Source organism: Periplaneta americana, chromosome 1 (assembly GCF_040183065.1).
Source record: "Periplaneta americana isolate PAMFEO1 chromosome 1, P.americana_PAMFEO1_priV1, whole genome shotgun sequence".
Classification (NCBI taxonomy): domain Eukaryota; kingdom Metazoa; phylum Arthropoda; class Insecta; order Blattodea; family Blattidae; genus Periplaneta; species Periplaneta americana.
In genome coordinates, this window is record NC_091117.1 from 59,180,667 (window position 1) to 59,208,666 (window position 28,000).

The 28,000-nt window shown below is 35.5% G+C and overlaps 3 protein-coding genes across 4 annotated transcripts in view; 2 read left to right on the plus strand and 1 right to left on the minus strand.

The window, feature by feature from the left end:
* The window catches only part of LOC138696241 (nucleolar protein 58-like), an 80,683-nt gene that overhangs the window by 24,330 nt on the left and 28,353 nt on the right, over positions 1–28,000 (plus strand). The gene's annotated exons all lie outside the window — the stretch shown is intronic.
* On the minus strand, positions 2,470–27,997 carry LOC138696288 (uncharacterized). 2 transcript variants are annotated; one of them, XM_069821038.1, is made up of 5 exons: positions 27,626–27,997; positions 21,962–22,113; positions 16,915–17,121; positions 13,774–13,875; positions 2,470–2,680 (listed from the first exon to the last, which is right to left on the minus strand). In XM_069821038.1, the coding sequence occupies exons 2-5, from the start codon at positions 22,094–22,096 to the stop codon at positions 2,591–2,593; spliced, it is 534 nt and encodes a 177-aa protein (XP_069677139.1). In that variant the 5' UTR covers positions 22,097–22,113; positions 27,626–27,997; the 3' UTR covers positions 2,470–2,590. The 2 variants fall into 2 exon arrangements, with proteins under 2 accessions (XP_069677139.1, XP_069677149.1); XM_069821048.1 differs by lacking the exons at positions 21,962–22,113; positions 27,626–27,997 and adding an exon at positions 21,196–21,280 and having other exon boundaries at positions 2,478–2,680.
* LOC138696227 (tRNA wybutosine-synthesizing protein 4-like) overlaps positions 21,301–28,000 on the plus strand; it is a 302,346-nt gene continuing 295,646 nt past the window's right edge. The window contains exon 1 of the mRNA XM_069820914.1: positions 21,301–21,367. The gene's annotated coding sequence lies outside the window, so the exon portion shown is untranslated. The remainder of the gene's footprint in view (positions 21,368–28,000) is intronic.

Below are 28,000 nucleotides of genomic sequence, written 5' to 3' on the forward strand. Positions count from 1 at the left end.
GCGTATGACTCGGTTAAGAGAGAAGTTTTATATAATACTCGTATTCTTATTGAATTTGGTATTCCCAAGAAACTAGTTCGATTAATTAAAATGTGTCTTAGTGAAACTTACAGCAGAGTCCGTATAGGTCAGTTTCTATCTGATGGTTTTCCAATTCACTGCGGGCTAAAGCAGGGAGATGCACTATCACCTTTACTTTTTAACTTCGCTCTAGAATATGCCATTAGGAAAGTTCAGGATAATAGATTTTAGAGTTGAATGGGTTACATCAGCTTCTTATCTATGCGGATGACTTGAATATGCTAGGAGAAAATCCACAAACGATTAGGGAAAACACGGAAATTCTAGTTGAAGCAAGTAAAGCGATAGGGTTGGAAGTAAATCCTGAAAAGACTAAGTATATGATTATGTCTCGTGACCAGAATATTGTACGAAATGGAACTATAAAAATTAGAGATTTATCCTTCGAAGAGCTGTAAAAATTCAAATATCTTGGAGCAACAGTAACAAATATAAATGACACTCGGGAGGAAATTAAACGCAGAATAAATATGGGAAATGTGTGTTATTATTCGGTTGAGAAGCTTTTGTCATCTAGTCTTCTGTCAAAAAATTTGAAAGTTAGAATTTATAAAACAGTTATATTACCAGTTGTTCTGTGTAGTTGTGAAACTTGGACTCTCACTTTGAGAGAGGAACAGAGATTAAGGGTGTTTGAGAATAAGGTTCTTAGGAAAATATTTGGGGCTAAGAGGGATGAAGTTAGAGGAGAATGGAGAAAGTTACACAATGCAGAGCTGCATGCATTATATTCTTCACCTGACATAATTAGGAACATAAAATCCAGACGTTTGAGATGGGCAGGACATGTAGCACGTATGGGCGAATCCAGAAATGCATATAGAATGTTAGTTGGGAGGCCGGAGGGGAAAAAGACCTTTGGGGAGGCCGAGACGTAGGTGAGAAGATAATATTAAAATGGAATTGAGGGGGTGGGATATGATGGTAGAGACTGGATTAATCTTGCTCAGGATAGGGACCAATGGCGGGCTTATGTGAGGACGGCAATGAACCTCCTTAAAAGCCAGTAAATATGATACATATTAATTTGAAATATGTTCATCAGACCTCCTTTAGCTTCCATCTTTACAATTGAGCCAGAAATTAGTAAACACATTATTACAGTTATTAACTTGTTATTATAATCTGTAATTATGTTCAAATTCTTCATAATACAGGGTGTCTATAAAGTTCCAGTATATTTTTGGGAAATAGTGATTTAATTACAACATAAAGTATGTTGCAGCATAGACAAGGTTACTCCCGTTCCACGTGGCCACCGTCCATTTCAAGACATGATTCCCAACGGGTCATGGTAGCCCTGAATACCTTGTGTAACATAGCCACATTGATCATAGCACATGTCTCTCTTATCCGTTGTATCAAAACTGCCAAATTCTGAACTTTCGTTCTGTAGACATTGTCTTTGACGAAACCCCACAGAAAAAAGTCCATTGGGGTAAGATCAGGTGAACGGACTGCCCACAAGCGAGGTGATGCTCGTCCAATCCACCTGTTTGGAAATGATCTGTTCAGGTATTCTCAAACTTGTAGAGCAAAGTGGGGTGGTGCACCGTCTTGTTGGTATACCACTGTACCAAGGATACCGTCTTGTTGTAACTGAGGTTCCAGGAACTGTTCCAGCATGTCGAGATACGTACCTCCAGTTACAGTGTTTTCACGAAACATGAATGGCCCATACACTTTTTTCTTGGTAATACCCACCCACACATTGACCTTTGGTGTGTCCCTTTGCCATTCAAAGGTATCATCAGGTCGCTCATTACCCCATATGCGACAATTGTGGCGGTTTACCATCCCACAGATGTGAAACGTAGCCTCATTGCTGAAGAGAATGTTGTCCATTAAATGATCTCGCTCTGCAGCCTCACAGAGGTCGTAACACATTGCCCTTCTTGCAGCATAATCCTCTGCTTCTAGTTTGTGTAGCATCTGGATACGGTAAGCTTTCTTTTTCAATGTGAAATGTAACACTTTCCACACTGTCGCATGTGGTATCACTAGTTCACGGCTTAGACGACGAGTGGATGCACGTGGGCTATGCTCGATGGCTTCGCAGATAGCTTCCACTCTCTCTTGGGATGTTGATGGCCGACCTGACCGCCGTTCACCTGCTACAGACCCCGTGCGCATAAATTTGTTCACCAGCATTTGGATATTCTGTTGAGTTGGGGCTGGTTTCCTAAATCTTCTTTCAAAGGCCGCCCTCACCTGCAGGTACATTTGACCTCTCAAACGCCCGGCAACAACTGCAATCCATTCTTCTACTGTATACATTGTGGAACCTGTAAATTAAATGCCATCTCTCAACTAGAAGTCAAAAATATACTGGGACTTTATAGACACCCTGTATACATCACAGACAGAATAAATACAACGCAATGTTACATACCAAAGTTTATTAACATACATCTGTTTAACAGTATTTGTACATTGACCATACAAATTAACTCCAGTGCATTTAAAGTGACATTACATTTAAAACAACAGTAATAAGTTAATTATTTCTTTACATTCTCATAGCTTCTTCATCTTCTATCAGTCGTAGGATATCAGATTTATTCATGAAGTACCGGTAGTAACTGGGCTTCCGTCCTTTCTGTAATAACATAACGACAATATTAATGTAATTATTAATTACGTTCATTAAATATCATTAATCTCTTGTGATTTATACTTTATAATATATTATTCTCTATTATGAATTTATTATTTATGAAGATAGCACACCGTAGAGGGGCTAAATATTTTATTGATGATATTAATTTTGTGCATAACTATGTTATTGATTACTATATTGTTTGGAGTTACTTCCAAGGGAGAACTTTTAGTAGTCTGTGGTAGTTATATAAAATGTGTATTATATTATTTTATGTTCTTTGACAATTAATGGTTCTATAATGATACAAGCCATTAACAAAGTATTATCAGCTTGTGAACTCTTTACTCTGAGATATGGCTTCGCAGAAGCAGTGCTTTTCCATCTCTGAAGTCAAGCTCTTTTACGAATGTAGCATAATTAACTCGCAGGTAAAGTAGAATCAGCTACAGATCGATTAACTGCATGAAGGATAATCAGGTCCTATAGTAATGTATCTTAATAGTTTCATTAAAAAGTAGCAAGTTTTTTAAAATAACTTTCATTTTATTATTAGTGAAAATTGCTAATTTTAGCATTTTCAAAATATGTTGAAATTGTTAAAACGATTATTCTTGTTGGCCTTCTAAAATAGTTTAAATATGAAATAACTGGCATATTGACGAATGACCAATGTGGATATTTTACATACTTACGAAAGGTAGTATATTTTAGGTAAAAATCACTTTTTGCACGAAAAGAAGGAAGAATGGGGAGTGCAGTCAAATAATTAATGATCATTAATACTGTCCAATGTTACAGGGTATTTGTTATCTGATGAAACCAAATGTGTGCGCCATACTTATAGTAAGAATCTTATGATGGGGGTAAGTAAGCTAACTAGCTACAAGTGCAAGTGTAGCGAGGGAGGGAAGTTTCCCAGTCCACTCTCTTCTTCCCCTCATGCGCAGATAGGTTTCACGAGATAGCGAATAGCCTATACCAAAGTGGACATTCTCATTCCCATGGAAAGTATAGCTTTGACGTAAACTTAGAAGTAGAAAGTGTTGTTAGAAAAATTGTATTCCTCTCATGACCACTTCTTATCATCTAAATTCATACACTTCAATTCCTTCCACTCTCTGTAATTTGAAATTGAAGCTGTACTAACGAGATCCTTAAGCACCCATTTAGCACCAGCTTTCATGAGAATAGTGCTTAGAGACTCAACTTTCTCCATACCCATTGCATAGTGTAGTGATGTTCTCTCCAGCTGAAAGAATACAGCATGTGTTAAGAATTTAAATGGAAAGTTGTAGCCAATTTAAGTGAACACCATATTTTGACATTTTGGTGGCTACTTCATCCGCACACAACCCCCTGAATGTCTGGAGGACCACACCTGCTGTTGGTCGACGGGTCTACTAGACCTAGTTGGGAGATCTTGTTGATCACCAGCTTACCCTCCTTAAGCCACTGGAGGACGATTTTAGTGCCATAGCAGGTCAGCACTAGGAACAGAAAATTAGAAAGGATAGGAAAGTGAAATGAATCCCTAGGCCTCGAATGCTCTAATACTGTCGGGGTCAAAGAAAGGAAGAGTTCAGTCAGAGGACTGGATAGGAAAGGGTAAAGAGGGAATGAAGTATTGAATAGAGAAAAATTATACCAAATTCGGTCATTAACTCATCAAGCTGACCAGTGCTAATTGATGAGTAGCCCCTACTTTTAGTTCAGCTTGTAAAATTATGCTTACTAACAGCTGCACCATGGGAAGGTAGGGATGGGACATTGAGCATTTGTCCAGGTTGGTTCCTTAAAGCCTTCAATGGAAAGGATTAATGGCTCTCCCCCCTGTATTCGACAAATACCCTTTTTGAAGACGTTCTCATGAAACATCTACAGTTATTTAATGTTGAAAACGGAAAATCGAATTCTTTTCACCAAAACTGGCAAAATTTCACCTCAGTATATCCTTAATTACTGTTTGAGATTTTCTCTAATTAACTCCCTAACATAGCATTTCATACATTCTTGTCGTAAAACTTATAAACAGTTGAAGTGTTGAAAGAATGTCATATTTACTCCTGAAAATATAATTACTAATTGTACTTTTAGTCATTTTGGATATATGAGTAGTTACTGGTATTTGTAATTTTAATATATATATATATTTTTTAAATTTAATTGTTTGAATTTCTATTCTTATCAAAGAAAATTTGTCTAACGTGTATAAGTATCACATGTACCACATTTAAATATGAAGAGCACAGGGGAAAAACGTGATAAGTCCAAAATTATAGATCTTCTGTTTTAGATGTCATGTAATAGCTCAAGTAGTGTAGATTTGTGTAGTTTAACTGTACAGACTAACAACCTCATTAGTCCAAAGAAATTTGAAGAATGATAACCCAAAAACAATAGACTCTAAAAGCAGTAAAGTTTGACTTATCAGGTTTTTCCCCTATACTCTTCATATGAGCACTTCAGAAATCTGTTTAATAATCAGGAAAATACAGAATATAGTAATAATTTAAAAAGTTATCTTCTTTAAATCTGTAGAGATCAGAAAATATTAAACTTGTGATTTGAATATTCTATGTACCATAAATGTAATTTCACATCAAGTGACCTTCTGGATATAGGGAGAGGAATAAATAAATAAATATATTATGTTCTATTTAACGACGATCGCAACTGCAGAGGTTATATCAGCCAGTGTGCTGGAATTTTGTCCGCAGGAGTTCTTTTACATGCCAGTAAATCTGCTGACATCAGCCTGTCGCATTTAAGCACACTTAAATGCCATCAACCTGGGTCGGGATCGAACTCGCAAACTCGGGCACAAAAGGCCAGCACTATACCGACTGCGCCATCCAGGGCAACTATAGGGAGAAGAAGAGGGAGGGAAAATATATTCATAGAATACTACTAACATCACCAACCATATCAGGTGCAAAGAGATTCCAATGAAGAATATCTATCTCATGTGCAACAGATCAAGCAATTTCAATGTCACGTCTTCACATACCAGTATGTAGGTTCGATTGCATTTTTAAAAGATTAAACATCAAAATCTATTCCCTATCTAGTATGTCATTCACTGTCAACATATTTATGCCAAAAATCGTAACTTATATTAATTCAACTATGATCACTGCAATAATGATAAATGAGATTAAAGCAGTAGTTAAAGATGTAGAAGAGAGATTGAAAGAAGCATGAAGAAATCGTCAAAAAAATTCATCAGAGTGTGCCAGAGAAATAGTGTTCTAAGCCATTTGTAGAAAGTGACATCTGTGTTGAAGTAGTAGATGAACCCTGGACTAAATACTGGGGATCTTACAGGAGTCCCTTTTAAGATAGCCCCAGTTATATCCTGTAACACTGAATATTGTATTAACCTGAAAAAAAAAAAAGGTGTTCCTTCACAAAAGAAAACCAGGAAAAGTCCTTATAGTTTATTGCCATTTAAACTATGGCAAAAATGAGATTCATGAGAGCAACAGCTGGATACACTCACTGGGATCATTAAAAAAATGAGGACATAATGCAAGAACTTCAAATAGAATCCATTATGCAGTTCAGCAAATATCAACTTCCGTGGAAGGGTCATTTCGAACGAATGGATCGATGGAGAATTCCAAAAGTACTGTTTCATTACCATCCACATGGCAAAAGATCTCTAGGTCGTCTGAAGAAGAGATGGACTGAAAATTCTAGTTTGAGACTGTAACAGGCCACTCGACCTAATACTTGTTAGGAAGATGATGATGACTACGGCAAAAGCAATAATTGCAGTAACACAAATGACATTACTTGACATTATCAGAATTTTTTAAGTACAAATATAGTTATAAGTTATCTGAATCTCTCACTAAAGTGTGCTAAAGCACATAAATCCTTGGTCTAGTAATGACCTAACCCTGGACATTTTTTATTTCCCATCTAACCTACTTGCACTACCATGGGCATGAGATTCCCCAGGAACTTCAAACAAAATATGTTGGTTGGTTGCTAATGCTCGGCATATTGGAGTTCTATTTGCCTTCTTGCTTCCCAGTATTATAATGACAGATCTGTAGCTGTTAAATTTTTATGCTCGACCATGCCGAAATGTAGTAATTATACACCTGGTAGTAGCCCTTTAATGCACCTCATTAAAGTACACCTATTCATTATAGTTCAGTTGTTCAGTCAATGAGAAATCACCATTGTACCATTATAAAACCGCAAGTATCGATTATTCTCAGATGTGCAATCGAAAGACAATTAGCGAAATGTCACGGAGGCTGGAAATCCAATACTGTCGCAGAAGGTTATGTTCTGTTACTATAATAATTAGCGTTAATTGTAAATAATATTCAAATAAATTCAATTTGTCATCTCGTTTTTCAATTCTAAATCAATTTCCAGGTTATATCAATATTAATGTTCATGTTATTCTCTAGATTATATCAAGGTCAATATATATATATATATATATATATATAATATATATTATTATTCGTCCCTCGGAAAAATCAATACTTTCGCGTCTGCGCACATCTCACAATTTAGAAGGTCAGTTCCGCTCTTCACTTAGATAGCCATAACATGAATACTTATGAATAATTTCGAGTTAGAAATATGGTCAAGCATAAAAAGTCGTATGAAACTTGCCTATAATGGTAATTTTCATACTCGCGTCTTAATTACTACCATTATAGGCTCGTTGCATAATGTACTATTACAGTTCTTGAGGTGTGTCATATCCATTACAGTATTACCTTCCTTACAAAGTAAACAATTAGGGCTAGGAAGAATATTTATTTTATATAGAGGGGCAGCCAAACAATCATGTCTCGTATATAATTTTAAAAAGTGCAACAGCTTTCATTCATGGGCATTCTGGAATTATATTTTTATTGTTTAATCAAATATTCCATTGCTTATTTACACTTTCATATATTTCTTGCTGGATGATCTTTTTAATCATTAGTTTTGAGGACTGAAACGATAAACATTAATTTGTAATTTGTTGGATGATGTGCCCTTTTTGCTAAGGAATCTGCTATCTCATTATCAAGAATTCCACAGTGTGAAGGAATCCATTGCAAAACTATTCTTTTGTGAAGAGATTGCAAGTGTTTGATACTTTGGTGAATTTCAGCAGTTCTTTTTGTTGCATAGATGTTTGCCAGAACCAACTTACAGAAAGAGTAATAAAATAATAAACTGAGAGGAATACAGAAAATCCATTAAAACTGATATCAAACCACTATGTGACATGGTTTCTAGCAGCTGATTGGATGCTGAGAAGAGCAAAATAGAGAGAGGAATATGCCAAGGATGCCCTTTAACACCTACCCTGTTCAACATCTACTTGGAGGATTTAGTGAACTGTTTTCAGAACATGGGAGGAGTGACAGTAGGAGAAAGAACAATAAACTGCATAAGATTTGCTGATGATATGGCGTTGTCAGCAGAAGAGGATATTATACAAAGGGATATGCTACTGGAGCTAAATGACAGCTCTGTGCAATATGGGATGAAGATAAATGCAAACAAGACGAAGACAAAGGTTAGAGGAAAGAATACTAGATGGTAAACTTGCGAATTCTAAATTAGGCAATGGGCAAGTGGACAGCTTCAAATACTTGGGGTATACTTCAGGGTTGTTTCCGATCTCTGGAAATGAATTTTGAATGACATCATGCATGTCTGAAGTCACACGACAGCTGCACTGTGGTGAGAGATGACAGACCAGTAGAGAATGATTTCATAGTCAGAGTGTACAGTGTCTCACAGCAGCAATAACCAAGAAAATCGAGCCTTTTTGGGAGGGGTACATTGCGACCCTTTCCAATGCCAAGTACAGTTTAGTGAAAATAAAAGAAGCCTGGAAAAAACGTGGTTTCGTTATTTCCAAGAAAGGCATCTTCTTTGTACTTAATAAGACTGACAAAGCTCAGATGGGATTAATTCCTGAGGGGAAAAAGCAAGAAAATCCACCTCCACCACAAGCCGCACCCCCCAAAATTATACAAATTAATGCCATGATTAATGATTTGAACGTTAGCATCAATTAGTGAATATTTTCATGATGATTGCATACAGAAGTAATTATTATTATGGTTATATTGCCATTCCTTTGCCTCATGTCTTTCAAATTGTTAAAAGATGAGTAATAACTGTTTTCAGTTAATATTAAATTATGCCAGCCCTATTGTAGATGGAGATCCATCTGGTGGAGGTTCCAGATAATACACCCGGTTTCGTGACGTGCACACTCAGAATTTGTTCCCACGAAATGGCTTAGTTGTCTTTACTGTATCTTCTCAATACTGTGCATTGGAAGGAAGAACGAATGCCGAAGTTAAGTTGTATTGTTCTTCGAAATTTGCATTATGGGAGAAATGTAACTGTCCATAAAACCCGAGTCACATGGGGATAGTTTACAGGAGTCAAGTGCCTGAAGTCTGTAAACTTGATGCTATATTTGTGATCACACGGAGACATTAAACTTGAAACCATGCTTGAAAAAAAGCATGCGCTGAATGTTGTATTCGTAGTGGTGTTTGAATTCTTGTATTCTGTTATAGTTAATAAAAATCAATAGTGAACTGGCATTCTTAGTTTGGTGAAACTGAAGATGCCACCAGTACATATTCAAGCATGTGTGCAGCTAATTGGCGCCTTGTTATTGTATGAATTACAAAATATTTTTGAAAAAAAAGGAAAAGAGAACATGGGTTAAGAAATGGATTCATAGAAGAATTATGCACGGTGCATCTAGAATTAGCTGAAGAAGATCCTGCAGAATACAGGAAACATCTCAGAATTACTGAGTCCTGTTTTAAGGGTTTTTAACTTTTTTCGAACCACTTCTACGTCTATGTTTTCGAAACCTTGTTCCATGAGTTCACTGGCTAGTTTTTGGAATAATAATTCCCGCTTGTTTTTATTGAGGTATTCTTTGTCACGTAGAAGTTCATACTTCTCATACACTTTCAAAAACTTTATGATATTGTTGGAATTCCACTTAGGGGCGCTCATTATTAATAATTATTCATTTACTTCGACAATAGGCCTAAAACTACAAACTTTCTACTTGCCAAGTTGCTACAAGTTCGCATTCACATTAGGGAAGTGGTGAGTCAAGTTGGTCATGTGACGGGAAAATGGACACAAAAATTAACGGGTCGTCAACTCAAATTCTGCTTGACCGCCAAGTCACAACTTGACTGTCTCGACCATATAACATGGGGAAAGTTGAAGGAAAGTCGACTTGCTCCAAGCATTTGACTCCTGTAAACTATTCCCGTGTGAAATAAAACATGAAATAAAAAAATGTATACACATGGCCTCGGTATGACAATTCTTCCGCTAGATGGAGCATTTGTTCAGAACGAGACAGCAACTAGAGATGGGATAAACTGTTCTTTTTAAGCAATCTCACAACCTGCTTTTGGCTACCTCACACGGTTGTTGATCTGTCCTGAGCCTCTCGTCAGGATAGAACTGGCTGTGTGGCGTAGCATGAAATTTTGAGCAGGGGAAGCTAACTCAAGTTGTCGTTCATGTATGAGGAAACGTATTGCGTCTTAAAATAAATAGTAGTCGATGTCAAGTCATTAGTTGGAACCTCATAAGTAACACCAATAAGGTATCACCTCAAATGGTAGTAAAATATGATTTCATGGTTTACAGTAAAATATGATTTCATGGTTTACACATATCTCTATAGATACATAGAGTACGTATAATTTAACATTAGCTCACTCCCTGTCATATTTAGAAAAACCACAATATTAACGGTCAATAGATACAGTGTTAGTAAAATTACATCAATCGACGTTAAAAGCCACAGTCGTAGCTCTTTCGGCTAGGAGCTTGCCTGCTGATTCGGAGTTGCGTTCGGGCGCGGGTTCGATTCCTGCTTGAGCTGATTACCTGGTTGGATTTCTTCCGAGGTTTTCCCCAAACGTAAGGCAAATGTCAGGTAATCTGTGGCGAATCCTCGGGCCTCATCTCGCCAAATACCATCTTGCTATCACCAATCCCATCGACGCTAAATAACCTCGTAGTTGATACATTATCGTTAAATAACAAAGTAAAAAAATCAACGTTAAAATCTTTATCAGAAGATTATTTTTGACTACATAAATTAGTGTCAGGAACTGTTATTTCAGTCATTATTTATTATATAAGCTACAGTGCACACTAACACTTTAACTGAACACAACTCGCGAAAGGGATAACTCGGAAGCTAATTCTTTCCAATGTTAAAGCTAACTTCTTGCGAGCCTTGCAACCAGGGTAGTTTAGTTAGAAAGGGATGGAAAATCTGCGGGGTGCGTTACATAGAAGAATGTGTGAAAGAAACGAATCTGTGGAGGGGATTGCAAGCTGGTGTGTGCAGGCTTCATTTTACTGATGCATCACAACATTTAAGGCGCACTTATAAATTGTATTAAAATTAATAAAATTAAGGGTGTTTGAGAATAAGGTGCTTAGGAAAATATTTGGGGCTAAGAGGGATGAAGTTACAGGAGAATGGAGAAAGTTACACAACACAGAACTGCACGCATTGTATTCTGACAAAATTAGGAACATTAAATGCAGACGTTTGATATGGGCAGGGCATGTAGCACGTATGGGCGAATCCAGAAATGCATATAGAGTGTTAGTTGGGAGGCCGGAGGGAAAAAGACCTTTGGGGAGGCCGAGACGTAGATGGGAAGATAATATTAAAATGGATTTGAGGGAGGTGGGATATGATGATAGAGAATGGATTAATCTTGCTCAGGATAGGGACCAATGGCGGGCTTATGTGAGGGCGGATATGAACCTCCGGGTTCCTTAAAAGCCAGTAAGTAACTGCAGTTTATTATGGAGTTATTAACTGGGGAAGCTGAGCTTTTTAGCTTACATTGACGCTACGCCACTGGTGTTTGATTGCGATGTCAAAGTACTCAACTAACTCAACAATAGAATATTTATTGTTTTGTCGTAACTATGTAACTAGCTATAAACAGTGTTATCGCGACTTCAAATTCTAACATTATATTTCAAAATTCCGTACTACACATTTTTTAATCAAAAGAAAACATGTGATCTGTGCCGTGTGATGGAAGGCTATGTGAAAAAAGTAGTCAATGATTTTTTCCGCTACTTTAGCTTGGGATTTGCAACATTTACACAGCTCTGTAAGCTAATGAAAAGATTTATGCAAGGGCTGAGCGTATCAATCTGGTACCATTTTTTTCACTCTGAAAATTCTAATTGCCCAGAATATCAATAAGGGAAGGATCATAAAAATAAGGTAAGGTTATACAATTCCGTAAGGTATGTGTAAAAGAATAGCTCATGTTATACAGTATGTATATTCAAGACCGTCTCCAATACTCAGACCTTAATACAGAAAAAAGATGGCCGCTGCTGCTGCCATTTATATAGACTGTTCCGGCATATCTTTATGTCAAAATAGTTCAATTTTTCGTATTTATTAAGTTGAATTACTAAATTTTGTCTTAAATAAACGTCCAGCGTTAATTTGTGAGCAATGTTAGGTTAAATTTAAAAAACAAGATAAGTACGGTATGAGTAGAAACAAATTGCTATGAAATTATAAACTTGACAATTCAAACGCAGCCTGAAAATAATTTTCAATAAGTTGAAAATCATACCCTGAACTCCGTATAAGTTACTGCAGTAAATGCAAACGTTGTGCATACAAAAGGATAACACATACTCAAAATCAACACAAAACAAGGTCAGCCAATATTAGGCCTACAATGTCTGCTACTACTACTACTTCTTTATATTTTTAATAGATGGGTGTTGACAACCTAGGCTCCTTATTTAGCGAAATTTATCAATTAATTAAAGAGCTAATGAGAAATCATCAAGTTCCTTCAGGAACAATTCATTTCACATTAAAAATTTTAATCGCTCAAAAGATTAATACAGGAAAATTTTAATCGCTCAAAAGATTAATGCAGGAAAGCTAATCACAACAGGACACGTTTACAGACTGGTATGTGTAAACTAATAGCTCATGTTGTATGTATATTCAAGACCGTCTCCAATACTCACATCGTTCAGCGGCGACTTCTTGGAAATAACAAAAAAATGTATACACATGGCCTCGGTATGACAATTCTTCCACTAGATGGAGCATTTATTCAGAACGAGGCAGCAACTAGAGATGGGATAAACTGTTCTTTTTAAGCAATCTCTCAACCTGCTTTTGGCTACCTCACACGGTTGTTGATCTGTCCTGAGCCTCTCGTGGATAGAACTGGCTGTGTTTGATTCCGATGGCAATGTACTCAACAATAGAATATTTATTGTTTTGTCGTAACTATGTAACTATAAACAATTTAATTCTGGGAATTTAAATTTATAGTAGTGAGACATGATCCAAAATTCTATATAATTTTTTTGGAAAGATGAACACATGTGAGTTATGTCACCTTATGGAAGATCATCTTCGACACATTTTGAATAATTTCATATATTATTTTCGGTATTGTTTTGCGTCTTTCACTGACATTTATAGACTAATTAAGGAATTCATGAGAGTCCACAGCGTACCTTCCGTAACCATTCATTTTACGCTCAAGATACTCATCGCACAAAAAGTTAATAAAGGAAGATTAATCAAGATCAGAAGTGGTTGTACACTGTCTTAAGGTATGTGTAAACGAATAGCTCATGTTGTATGTATATTCAAGACCGTCTCCAATACTCAGACCTTAATACAGAAAAAAGATGGCCGCCGCTGCGGTCCAACCATTTCCATTTATGTGTGCGCCATACTTATAGTAAGAATCTTATGATGGGGTAAGTAAGCTAACTAGCTACAAGTGCAAGTGTAGCGAGGAAGGGAAGTTTCCCAGTCCACTTTCTTCTTCCCCTCATGTGCAGATAGGTTTCACGAGATAGCGAGTAGCCTATACCAAAGTGGACATTCTCATTCCCGTGGAAAGTATAGCTTTGACGTAAACTTAGAAGTAGAAAGTGCTATTAGAAAAATTGTATTCCTCTCATGACCACTTCTTATCATCTAAATTCATACACTTCAATTCCTTCCACTCTCTGTAATTTGAAATTGAAGCTGTACTAACCAGATCCTTAAGCACCCGTTTAGCACCAGCTTTGATGAGAATAGTGCTCAGAGACTCAACTTTCTCCATACCCATTGCATAGTGTAGTGATGTTCTCTCCAGCTGAAAGAATACAGCATGTGTTAAGAATTTAAATACTGGTAATATATTTCTTAACACTGAGGCAATTTATGGATACACTGAGATGGAATTTGAATTTTCTTAATCTTTCTAACTAGTCATTTGAAAATTCGTACAGATAACATGCTGCATATAAATATTATATAAAGTTTATTTTTCAGTCTTGTAACTTTTCTTTTTGTTTTGATTACATTAACACGTAACACATTTTACATGTATTGGACCACTTTTATATTTGTATTAACGTTTTTTCCTGGTATATGGCATCTTCAGATACATCATGGTAATCTCTGTTTCATCATCTTAATCTAATGTTTAGCTGTAGTATAATTATGTTCGTGTATCTATGTTCTTTGTGTAATCAAAACAAAAATATAAGTTAAACATGAATTGTAAACTGCATATACATAATCTTTATACAAAGTCTCATCTCATTTGGTTCAAATTATGTGAATTAAAATTTTTGTGTATTTAAGTTGTATTTTGAAAAGTCATCTCTACTCGTACGAATTTCAGAATCTTTGCCTAAAATTGTTCCACATTCCTTTTAAACTCCCTGAGACACAACTTGCTATTTACTTTTTTCAGATTATTCCTCAAAAGCTAAGAAAAAATTATTTTATATACGTAGTCAAATATAAAAACAGATAAAAATTATGTCTGGCAAAAAAAAAAAAAAAAAAAAAAAAAAATTCCACCAAAAATCTTGAGGTTTACAGAAAACCCTGATAGCAAATTTTGTTAAGCACACTTTTAACCCTTTCATTCACTGCGTCCTCTACAGAGGACAGCAAGTTCAATGCCACTTCATGGACAATGAGTTGTTGAGAGCGAGTCCTCTCAAGTGGACAGTTCATATCTCGAAATCCAGGAATCATGCTGTAAAAATGAGACTGTAGCAATTCACAAAAACTTAAAAGGAGTCAAGAATAAACAATTAGACTTTTCCAAACAAAAACATAATTTCTGACTGAAAGGGTTAAGAAAGACCCCCCCCTCCCCTTTCCCAAAAAATAAAAAAAGTCGTGCACAAAATTTGGAGTAGTAGCATTTTTACTGTAGCAATATCTAAGAAAAATTAATTCCAGCATTTAAAGAGGAGTGGGCATTTAAAGGGCCATCCAGAGCATGCAACCTTCTAAAACTGGCAGTCTGAAACCGCTGATTGAAGGGGCCTTTCTACATGAAAATTTGTGAAGACGTTGTTGTTTTCTAATGCCAGGCGTTTGACAATAAAGTCATTTGGCCTATTGAACTCCAATATTTTTGAAAGATATTGTCATGGTCAGCCACTGAAGCACAGATTTTGAGATATTCCGAAACCATTTTTTTATTTGAATTTAAATGGCAAGTTGTAGCCAATTTAAGTGAACACCATATTTTGACGCTTTGGTGGCTACTTCATCCAGACACAACCCCCAGAATGTCTGGAGGACCACACCTGCTGTTGGTCGACGGGTCTACTAGACCTAGTTGGGAGATCTTGTTGATCACCATCTTACCCACCTTAAGCCACTGGAGGACGATTTTAGTGCCATAGCAGGTCAGCACTAGGAACAGAAAATTAGAAAGGGTAGGAAAGTGAAATGAACCCCTAGGCCTCGAATGTTCTAATACGGTCGGGGTCGAAGAAAGGAAGAGTTCAGTCAGAGGACTGGATAGGAAAGGGTAAAGAGGGAATGAAGTATTGAATAGAGAAAAATTATACCAAATTCGGTCATTAACTCATCAAGCTGACCAGTGCTAATTGATGAGTAGCCCCTCCTTTTAATTCAGCTTGTATTTATTTATTTTATTTTATTGGGTTATTTTACGACGCTGTATCAACATCTAGGTTATTTAGCGTCTGCATGATATGAAGGTGATAATGCCGGTGAAATGAGTCCGGGGTACAGCACCGAAAGTTATCCAGCATTTGCTCGAATTGGGTTGAGGGAAAACCCCGGAAAAAACCTCAACCAGGATTCAGCTTGTAAAATTATGCTTACTAACAGCTGCACCATGGGAAGGTAGGGATGGGACATTGAGCATTTGTCCAGGGTGGTTCCTTAAAGCCTTCAATGGAAAGGATTAATGGCTCTTCCCCCTGTATTCGACAAATACCCTTTTTGAAGACGTTCTCATGAAACATCTACAGTTTTTTAATGTTGAAAACGGAAAATCGAATTCTTTTCACCAAAACTGGCAAAATTTCACCTCAGTATATCCTTAAATACTGTTTGAGATTTTCTCTAATTAACTCCCTAACATAGCATTTCATACATTCTTGTCGTAAAACTTATAAACAGTTGAAGTGTTGAAAGAATGTCATATTTACTCCTGAAAATATAATTACTAATTGTACTTTTAATCATTTTGGATATACGAGTAGTTACTGGTATTTATAATTTTAATATATATATTTTATTTAATTGTTTGAATTTCTATTCTTATCAAAGAAAATTTGTCTAATGTGTATAAGTATCACATGTACCACATTTAAATATGAACAGCACTGGGGAAAAACGTGATAAGTCCAAAATTATAGATCTTCTGTTTTAGATGTCATGTAATAGCTCAAGTAATGTAGATTTGTGTAGTTTAACTGTACAGACTAACAACCTCATTAGTCCAAAGAAATTTGAAGAATGATAACCAAAAAACAATAGACTGTAAAAGGTCTTGAAATCCTAACTTGCTTTCCTGTAAAAGCAGTGAAGTGTGACTTATCAGGTTTTTCTCCTGTACTCTTCATATGAGCACTTCAGAAATCTGTTTAATAATCAGGGTAGGCTTACTTAGAATATCGTCAAATACATAGTCAAAGTTGCGCATTTGCCTTATAGTCTTTGTTAAATTTTAAAGTATGAAGTTGTACTTCATGTTTTACTTCGATTTATTCTCTAAATTTATTTTGAGAAATTGTAAATTTATATTTTAAGTATGTGTTTAAAATTTGTCATTCTGTTTTTTTTTTTTTTTTTTTTTTAATTTGGCTTGAAAGTTCCTATTCTAGGCGTTAAAATAAATCAACTAACTTACATTATCTCCAACACGAAGTGCTTCTGGAAATGTAACAGCTATGAAACTGGTCATCTCTTCTTCTTGACGTAGAACCTTTATGTGGAGAGACCATTGTCCATAACCATTCTTTCCAATTGCTAGTAAATTGCCCTTTCCTTCTTCTGGATTTAGGATACTTTTCATTTCTTCCACATTTCCACGTCGAATTGCATCATACAACTGTTCCTGTAATGTAATATTTTAATATTCTAACTCTATTTATCGGAATTGTTACATCTGATTACTATCATTGCAAAGAGAGAACTTAGTATATTCACGAAAGTTAAAAGATATAATACAAATTTAATTTAATTTCATAATTGTTGTATAAAGAAAAATTTTACTGGGATGTTATAATTTATTGAGTAAGTCTGTGTTGAACAAAAATCAAACATATTATGGATTTATTAATTTGTCTTACAGAATAATCTCTGTAATGTTGACAATTAATATTTGAGGAGAAAAATTTGCTCTGGTGCCAGGGATCGAACCCGGGTCCTTGGTTACGTACCAAGCACTCTGATCACTGAGCTACGCTGAATTCAATCCACAGACTGGATTAAAAGGGTAACACTGAAGGAGGAAGATTCGATCCGGGGCTGTGGATTGAATTCGGCGTAGCTCAGTAGTTAGAGCATTTGGTACATAGAACCAAGGACCCGGGTTTGATCCCTGGCGCTGGAGCGAATTTTTCTCCTCAAATATTAAAAATCAAACAGTTATAAGATATATGCTCATCAAGGAGAAACATGATTAGATTATGCTAACTTAAAAGATTCGACCAAAATATCTAGCATAGTCCTCGCACAACATTGGGATTAAATCGTGATAATATATAGGCAGAAAGTGCAAAGATTTCTATACAGGAACTTAAGAAGGTCAAGAAAGACTTCTTAAATTGATGTCAAGAATGTGTACATCTGAATGGGTAGTATTTCAAACAGTTTCTGTAGTCTAGATTAGTGTTTGTACTAATATATTTCATATTTCTTGAATTTGCTAGTGCCAATATTAATTTTTATTTCAATATTAGCAATTCCTTGCAGAAAATTTACTGCAGTATGTGCTGCCAAACCAAGATGAGTTGACTCAAGAACAAACACTGAACCTTTGCTGTAAATTTAAATATTTTCTATCAGCTTCTATCTACCATTAAAAATAATTTGCAACTTATTTGGAATTTTGTGTTTCCTTTATGTCATATAATTCTGAAACCAAGATTCCATAATTTGGTAGACTTCTTACTTTCACAGGGCATGAATATGTCTACTAATATGTATAACTTCTTACTAGTTGATTTATTAATATGATCATACAAGGTCCCCTATTTATAAGTCTCCTGTGCTAGTCACATGCTAATAAAACACTCAGTGGAAAGCATTGGATGACTGCATGAACAACAGAAACTTCCTTTACATGAGAGTCTGAAAATGTCTTCAATCATAGTCCAGACGCAATTGGCACTTTTGAATAAGTTCTGGAATACTCTTTGGATTCAGCCAAAGTAATCCTAGCTATCATAGCCCAAATATTGTCTTTTAATTCTTCTATTGTATGTTATTATTTTCATACACTTTCCTCTTTAATATCCCCCACAGATAAAACTCACACAGACTTAAGTCAGGTGATATCATAGGCCACAATCCTCTGCTAATTATATTATCACTGAACACATCTCTTATTACATTCAATGAACTTACCTTCCCTTTCGAATTTCCTTTTAATGCTTTTTATTGTTTTATGGTTGACTAGTTCATAATTGTTTATTAATTGCCTAGATACGAGATATGTTACGCAGTAAACTATTCCTTTGTGAGTATTAAGGATTTGTAATGCCCGCATGGATGTTTTTTGGATTACCATGGAAACACAATAATAAACTAACATTTTATTGTATTCAGTACTAGCTGGTAACACCCAGCATTGCCCGGGTTTTCATTTTTGCTTGTATTTTTATTTAAACTGTTTGTTAGACTTTTTGGAAATCTCGGAAACTGAACTGTAGACAACCTCGTTCATAAAGATGAATCTTTACATAGCGTCACTTACATGAAATAATTAATGCCTACCAGGATTAACTCAATTTAAAACAGCTGTAGATCAGGCACTGAGAAGAAAACATTGCATCGTGAGCCTTGTGTTTAACTGTTTTTTTATTTAAATATTTATTTGTTTATTTTTGTTTATTTATTTAATCTGGTGTAGTTAAGGCCACTAGACCATCTCTTCTACATCACCAGAAATTAAATAAAATAAGAGAAAAAATCGAGCTATAAACAAACTATAAAACCAACGAAAATATATACAGGCTACAGTCACACGAACTTTAAATGAGTTAGCATTGTCTTGAAGTTCAGCGAAACAAAAACACACCCCTTGGTCCCTATACACCCAATGTTCTACAGATCTTACATTTCTTCTCTGGTGGTCAATGACTGTTAAATTTCAAATGCCTTATATTATTCGTGAGCGTAAGAGTATTAAAAGCATTACAACCTTTCTGCCATCTATTTTCCTTCCCACTGCAAATGTGACGTTACACAGAGGCAGAGATAAAATCATATAAGATCTGTACATTGATGTGAAGCTGTCCTGACACACATTTCACGTAATTTCATGACTATGTGTGCTTTCATTTGAACTTCAGAGGGAGCTGACAATAAATAGGGAATTCCCTTGTTAACAGTCTTAACCTGTTGGGGTGTCATCGTTAGCAAAAATGTATCTATCGGTCATACCAAAAAATCAATATGTACGTCATGTAATTTAATTTATATTCGAATATTTTTTACCCCTTGACTGCTGTATACCAGTTTATATCATACTCAGTTTTTTAAATATGACTTGAGAAATTGTATCTCAGAAGTTAAGAACATATTAACTATATCGTATTTTACATACAAAATAAAGATACAATATATAAATTCGCAATAAGTCACATTTTAACATAAATAATAATATTGTGGGATATGTATATTTTAGAAATTAAGACATTGTTCTTCTCACAATGCTTAACTGATTAGCAACGTGATTATACAGATAGAATCTCGCAGTAACACATTTTCGGACATGAACAACAATATTTTGAGAGACGTATAATTTAGAATTAATACAATGTTATTTTCACTAGGTTTACGTACATTCACATACTAACATTAGCAACATAACAAAAATATCACTGAATTGCTTTTTTATATGTGTAAAGTGCTTTGTTTTTCCCCTCCTTTGCATAAATATATGTATATAAAATATGTTTAGGTGTGCCCCCTCGAGGGCAAGCTGCATAGTTGCGAATGTGAAAAACACGGAGTTTCTAAGTTAGTATTGCAACTTTGAGCGACTGTCCCTAAGCTTTATTTTAATATTGCCATTACGAATTCTAGTCCCGCTGAAATAAAATTGCAGTTGCTTAAAATCGAAACGCAAGTTAGTAGATATCATAAGAATACGTGAGATAAAAGTATCTTCTCCTTTTGTTTTACCAGTTAATATTGTCACTTATAGGCCTTTTATCTTTCTTTCTCACACCAATTCTTATTCCATTGCATAATTTTGGTGTGTCAATATTTCGCAATAGTTCCGGTACTATTAGAGATTCAAAATTAAGTATTAAATTATATGGTTTCAAAGAATTCAAGAATTCAGTTGGATAAAATACAGCCTGCTCACTATCTGCAACTGTATCGAGAAACTCATACTACGGTCCTGGACTGCGGAAAGATATTTATTGCATGAATTGTCTAAATTTTGGCCTTCATGTTGTATCAACAATACTTTCGTGCTCTTTTTTTCCACGGCCTCGTGAAAGTCGATGTTGAATATAACAGACAATAATAAAGAACAATTGACTGTAGAAGATTGCATTTAATATTATAAATGATTGTTTGGTCGTATATAATTTTATTTTTTATTTTTTAAATTAATTTAACGTCCATTTTTCCGATTTTAATGTAGCCTATGTTCTTCTCCTAGTTATGAAGGTTAAATGTGCAAACTTTGGTAAATATTGGTCAAAGCGTGTAGCTTTGTATAGAGTACATACATACATACATAGCCACATTGACTTTTATATATAAGGAGATTATGTAACTTTATTTATTTACCGAAGCTTCCTTAAATCAGTGGCTGCCATTAGGCAAAGCATACAAAAAAAAAAGAACAAACAGACAATAAAAGATAACAGAGTAAGAAAAGTGACAAACAAATAAACAAACAATGGAAGTTAACAGAGTAAGAAAAGTGTTTAAGGTGTATAATTACTTTAAAAATGTTGACAAGCAGAATGCTGTTGCCCATCATGATACTGGTTACAATGTTGCCAACGCACAAGAAATGACAGCAGAAGCATGTGGTGTGAGATTGAGAACCATGCAGAGAATACTGTTAGTGAAGGAAAGAAGGTTTGTTTGGCTTGCAGTAATCAACGGCTAAGGTAATTGTCTTTTGAAAATTTAAATTCTCTCCTGCATGTGTGTGAATTGCATTGTGGCAATGTTATACGCTGTCTTGATCTCACTGTCTCTCGACACAAACGCTAGCAGACGACTACCTTCCCAATTGCCATCAACTCTAGTCAAACACAAAATATTGTACGTACCACGGGAATTACTTGATATTTATATTCCTTGGGTGACTAACAAACTCTCTGGCCAGAGCCTCTCGGGTTTATATGTCTATATCTATTGCACTCAGGGCTTAAATATCTACTTTAATGCCTTTGATACATAAATTACTATTATGCTTTACATAGCAGTTGTAAATAAATATGCTCTGTTCCAAATTGTAGCATAATATTGCATAACTACAGAGACTGACGACGTCTTGCTGAAGTCAAGTTCATGATGTCGTACTCTCGTGAAGTATGATTCATCACTTATATCGCCTGTAAACTGGTGAATGATATCTGTCCTCCTTCCACCAATAGAAACTAACAACAGACATAGATACCTGGGAGGCTTATAAATATGGGACTCTGTATTATCACTATTTTCTTAATTTTAATACTAAAGCTGTGATAAGTTGTTACCTCAAAAGAAGGTATTGATTGTAAAAAGAGCAGCGTTTCATGTTGGTTTCTTCTTTGTACTACGTCCAGAATGTGATTATCTTCTTCATCTTCTACATCTAATATGTGGTCATATCCTTCAAGAAGTAGTTCCATCGGTTTATCAGTCTCTCCTACGACAACAATAGCATGTGGTATAGAGTCTTAGACCTCGATGTTTTGTAATTTATAACTACTATTGGTTATACCCTTTGAGGAGGCCGAGACATAGATGGAAAGATAATATTAAGATGGATTTGAGGGAGTTGGGATATGATGCTAGGGACTGGATTAATCTTGCTCAGGATAGAGACCAATGGCAGGCTTATGTGAGGGCGGCAATCAACCTCTGAGATCTCTAAAAGTCATTTATAAGTAAGTATCAGTTACTACATGCTGTATGAAACTGTTCTTTTCTCTGGTGGGAATTCAGTAACAGAATATGCTGTCTGTGACTGGTATCTGGGGCTCTGTAAAGAATTCAAGTAATTTACGAGAATCTGGGACCACTCATCGCCGTCCCATGTTATGTTACTATCAGTATAATTACTATATATTGGTGGTATATTATATTTTTGATACACAGAAAAATACTCCTACAAAAACACTAATAAAAATACTTCTTTTCGTAAAAGACGAGTATTTCCCCTGGACCAAAAATACAATACCAGTAATGTAAAAATTATATTGTGGCATATGTGTGGTCCTGGATTTTTGCAAATTACGGTACCATGATTTAAGATTGTGGCACTGTGAACTCATACACTTCATTGTTCAGTGTAAAAGAATGTTTCTTTTTCTGTTACTACTAACTACAATTACTTTTCCTTTTTTTCTCCAGAAATGCGACTAACAGGTTTAATACTCTATCAAACTGAATCGGATTGAATCTCATGAAATGCTGAAATTGTTCAGGGTCATTATCTAGCATTTCACAGAGGAGAGTATAGAAGTCTACTTGTAGAATCCTTTTTTAATTCAATAGATGAATTACCACCATCGTCTGCTCCTAAATTTCCTTGTTTTGAAGTGTGTAACACTGCACAGAGAAACTAATGAAGTTTGCAGTAGCATAAATTGCACTGCTACGTCATTTATCGAGGAGTTCGTCCAAACATCCATTTTTATTAACATAAATCTCCTCATTTGGTAGTATCAATAGATTAGTATTAATTGTCGTGTTTTTTCTAGAAAAAAAGATTAGCATCAATGTTAATGTTATGTAAAATTTCTATTGTGAATGATAGCAGTGGCGAAGCTCTTAAGAGGCTTTTGAGGCTTAGCCTACTCAAAAGATTTGAGTTGTACCTAGTAACACTAAGCTTGTAAGTTCGTAATAACGATATATCGTAACACTTGGTTTCACTCCAATCCTTCCATATTTTAAGTTCAATGTCGGTAGTCATTCTAGGATGGAGAGTTCAGTGCGAGGCTTGTGGCAGAAGTGTCTAAATCCTAAAGGCATGGCTACGACCTTGAGTCGCAAGCTTGAGGGAAGTTCGGGGAGGAGGTAGCGATTTGCTGCATGTGGCTAGTCTCACCTTCACAATAATACATTGAGCTATGTTGTGAATGTGCTGCATTGTTGAGTGTTAGTTTAATCAAAGGTGTGTATGTTTTTTTTCATCGTCTTCTGGGGTCTCTGTCACAAAAAATTATGATAAAAGAGTCGAGAAACATCTGCTCTATAAAAAGATACAAGGTAAGCAGATTTTTTTCAGCCTACCCAGTATTTACACCTTAGCGTCACCACTGAATGATAGATACTTCTTATGTACTCATGTGATATATTTATGATACTAACCATAAAAAACAAGCCCAAGCTATGTATGAACTAACTGTCTGAATAATTTTGGAAGTGAAAAATGAAATCCACAGTAAGCCTACACTAGATCTAATTATAGTGGAACACAGACTTGTGAAGTGTTCAAGTTGTACGCAGTTTCGCTCACTTTACCCACCCTCCTCACGAACTTTCCCTTTTGCAACTTACATTGTAAAAAATAATCTCGTCAATCTCCCTATGCTCATCTCGAGAATTCACTCTTGATTGTCTCATCATCCGTCAGTTTCTTATCATATACTAGCAATCGTATCATAATTTCTGAAAGAAGGCTTACGAAACATTGTTGTAGTAACAAGAGATGATCAGAATAAACTGATTGATGAGACGATCAGGAGTTATCAAATGATTGGGGCGAAAGTGACAAGAGACGATAAAAAAAAACTGAAGACAATGGGAAAGAAATTACAAGTAAAATTCAGAACGAGTACGGTAGAACAACTGATGAGACACACAAAATAATGGATTGCTGAGAATGTTAATAAGGAAACAGCTGAAGACACTTAGAATTGAATTAATCTGAACAGAGAAAATGAATGAAGAAACAAACATAGGCGAGATGAAGAAAAAGACTAACGAGATTAATAATACTAAATTGATTGAAGAGATCAATCAATCTTCTTAATGTATCCAGCTGTTTGCTGACAACATAAAGTCCACTATAGTTCATTGTAGTCTATTCAGTTTTTGTTTTTCACGAGAAATGAGGGGTATGAAGAGATGATCGAGAGGAAAATTAGACTGTCAGAAGAAAAATAACTGACAAAACGAACAAGACAGAAATGACTGCTTAGAGACGATCAGAAGGAAAATGATGGACGAGACTATGAGGAGAAAAATGAGTGACGACACAGTTTAGGACGAGATGATGAGCATGGATCATACTTTAGGGACTCAATCATGTCAATACAAAAATTTCTTACAGTGTTTAAACTAACACCAAAAGCTGTCGCCATAACTCTTTGAGTTTTATTGAACATGGAAGATAAAGCAGACGATTCACTGCTATAGATTTTAAAAATATTTGTAAACATTAAAAATACCTTATTTTGTCTGACTGCGCATATTTAGACTGTATAGCATAGTTGAACTATAATAGCCTTTATTAAACACAAATGTGTACCAGTTCCACATTTTTTTTTCTTGTTCTGGACACTTGGTTTGGGACCTCGCAGAGTAATGATGATTGTTGAGTAATGGTGGAATTATGACAGTGATAAGGGGAATGGGAGAACCTCGAGAAAAAAACCTTTCCACCAGCTTTGTCCACCATCCAGATGGGGATCGAACTCGGGTCATCACTGGGAAAAACAGAAAGGCTAACTGCTTGGCTATGGGCTATTGCATACTTGAGAAAGTATGTATCTACATAATTATACGAGTATAACGCAGTGGAGCACAAGTTTAGACAAGGCACTCAGCTATGTAATATGTATACCTGTAACACAGAAGAGCACAGCACAAGCTTAGGCAAGAGACTGAATTTCGGCTTTGTCTTTGCAGTGTAGAAAGTTCAGATTTTTACAGTAGAATCCGTCCCCAGTCCATTGGGGTGACAGGAGTGTGAGTATGTTTGCAGTAAGAAGAAGGGAAAGTGTGTGTCCTTGGCAACCATAAATGCTTGTGGACGACTATAGTCTCAAACAGCAATATAGATCTAACTAGTGGCTTGTGCAGCAAATGCTGCTGCAAACTATGTTCGTTAGACGTTCAAATAAAAATTTTTCAGATTTATTTTCAATGAAGAATACTTGTCTTTTTGATAGTTATTTGCTTCCATAATAATGAAACATACTCCCACTGAATGGATTTTTTAGGCCAAATACTTTTTCTTGAACCTATCCAACTTCAGTTTTTGAGTTTCAACGCGAAAACGCAAGTATCAATGTCAGAACGATAACAGTAGCTATTTCAGATCATTGTAGATTGTAGGCAAAATTTAAAAAATGTCAGGTTTGCTAAGCTTTCGAACAATAGCATTTTCATATAGCTGCTGCATGTAAAACTTGAAATGTAGAGTGTAAAATCATTTTATCCTACTAAGAGATCTTGCTGAAATGATCTGGAGACTACAAAATTTTCTAGGCCTCTTATTTTATCAGTAAGTAATACCTTTTTATCTTTCCTTAGGAACTGTAATTTTTGCGCTCTCTCGAGCCAATACTGAAGACAATGACACATATCAATATCTACACTACACCGCCATTAAGTATATGAAAAAGACCCAACCCCATTGGGTTAATAAGTATAAAAATATTTGATTTTTAATAACAATATTATTATCTTAAGTTTTGTAGTTATATATAGCAGCCACTCAGTAAATTATAGAAATGAAGATCTAAATTAAGATATTCTCTACATTTACTTACATAACCTCAAAACGTTTCACTTTCATGTCATCAATATAGCATCAATATAATGTACAATTAATGAAAAATAGATGCATTATGATATTAACTATAATAATATTTAATTTCTAATGGTAATAATGTCATCAAACCACCTCAAGTTTCGTAGATTTGAATATCCAATACACAGCTGTACTCAGAAAATTATACACTGCAGAATCAGTTTTTAATAACAAATTAAATTGAGCTCTAAATATGTCGGCAATCCTGCAGGTCATGGCCTTCGTGTAATAGCCTATTGTTTATTGTAGTGTGTGTTTTGTTCTGAAATTCAATCAAGTCGGCTGTGATTCAATAAAATTAGTTCTCAAAACTGACAACAGATGGATTTTGGAAAATAGGAAAATTATGTAGGAAAATTGACATTTCACTGAAAACTACTATTTTTCCGAAAAACTTTGGATGCCAGGCATGAAAATGAGGGGTCACTCATTACAATCCGTTCAGCCATTTTCCCGTAATTTCCATTACCAGTTCAAATTACATATATAGAGATGTGGTTAAGATACATTTTTTCCAGCAATATTTGGTAAAAAAAAAAGTTATAGAAGAGAAAACGTAAATACAGAAGACTGGATACCGCCAATTTAGGTACCACTCATTACATAGTGAGCAACCACAGATTGACTTAAAATATCTGTGATTAACATTTTCATGAAATGCAACTTCAAACTTGACAAAAAGTTACAAATAATTTTTTGGGTATTGGGGAACAAGAGAGAAAATGGCACAAATAAGCTAAAAATCCCATCATCTATGAACAAATTTTTGGTTGGTTATTTAGCAATGCTACATCAACGTTGGTCATCAATGAATAACAAGATGATAATGTTTCACAACCAACCCACCACCATCGATAATGATATGCAGCTTGCTTGGTAGAGCAACTGGCTACAGATCAGAAGGACATGGGTTCGTTCCTGGACGGTAACAGGGTTTTCTCATTACCAAAACTTCCAGATAGGCTCTGAGGCTCACTCAGCCACTCAATTGAGCACCAGGTCGTTCCCAGAGTAAACACTTCTTGGAACGTGGTGACAACCACACATCATCATCCTAGAGCAAGGTCAAGAAAGCATAACCCCCTCCTCATCACCTTCGTAGCATATATTATAGGGGATACCTTTCTCTTTTATTTATTAACAAGTACAATAAGTTTAATTTTTAACTCTGAAATCAGGTTATAAATCACAAATACATGGTCCAATGCTACAGAAGAGAGCAGCTATGCATAAGACAGCAGCCAATGATGTTTGTGAAGACTGTCCTTAAGACAACATAGAAAGGTAAGCACACATGCAAAGTCAATTAGTGCATGCTATAACAGATATAGCACTCAGAAACATAAAATACATGTGCTGCACAATAGAGTGAGCAATTAATGTTTGTTCCTACCTCTTTCGATTTCAACTTGTTATTATTTATCAAGTTTTCTGGATAAGTGAAAGCTGTTCCTACATTGAGCCGGAATACTGGTGGGAACTCTCCAAGCTCCAGAGGAGTCTCTGGTGGCAGGACTCCCGTAAGCTCTGCCTCCTGGATGCATAGTAGCTTCAATTCTCTGTTCTTATCATGGAGCTTCATTTTCAGTTCCTCTCTCCGGGCTTGAAGTGTAGCAACCATGTCGTGCACACTCCCACATCCCTGCTCTCTTTCCTTGCTTTCTGAAATACAGAAATCCACCTGCTCATAATGCAATCCTGGATAATGTGAACTGCTTGATAACTTACAGATAATGTACGACGTCAATTCATGGTCACAACTAAAAAC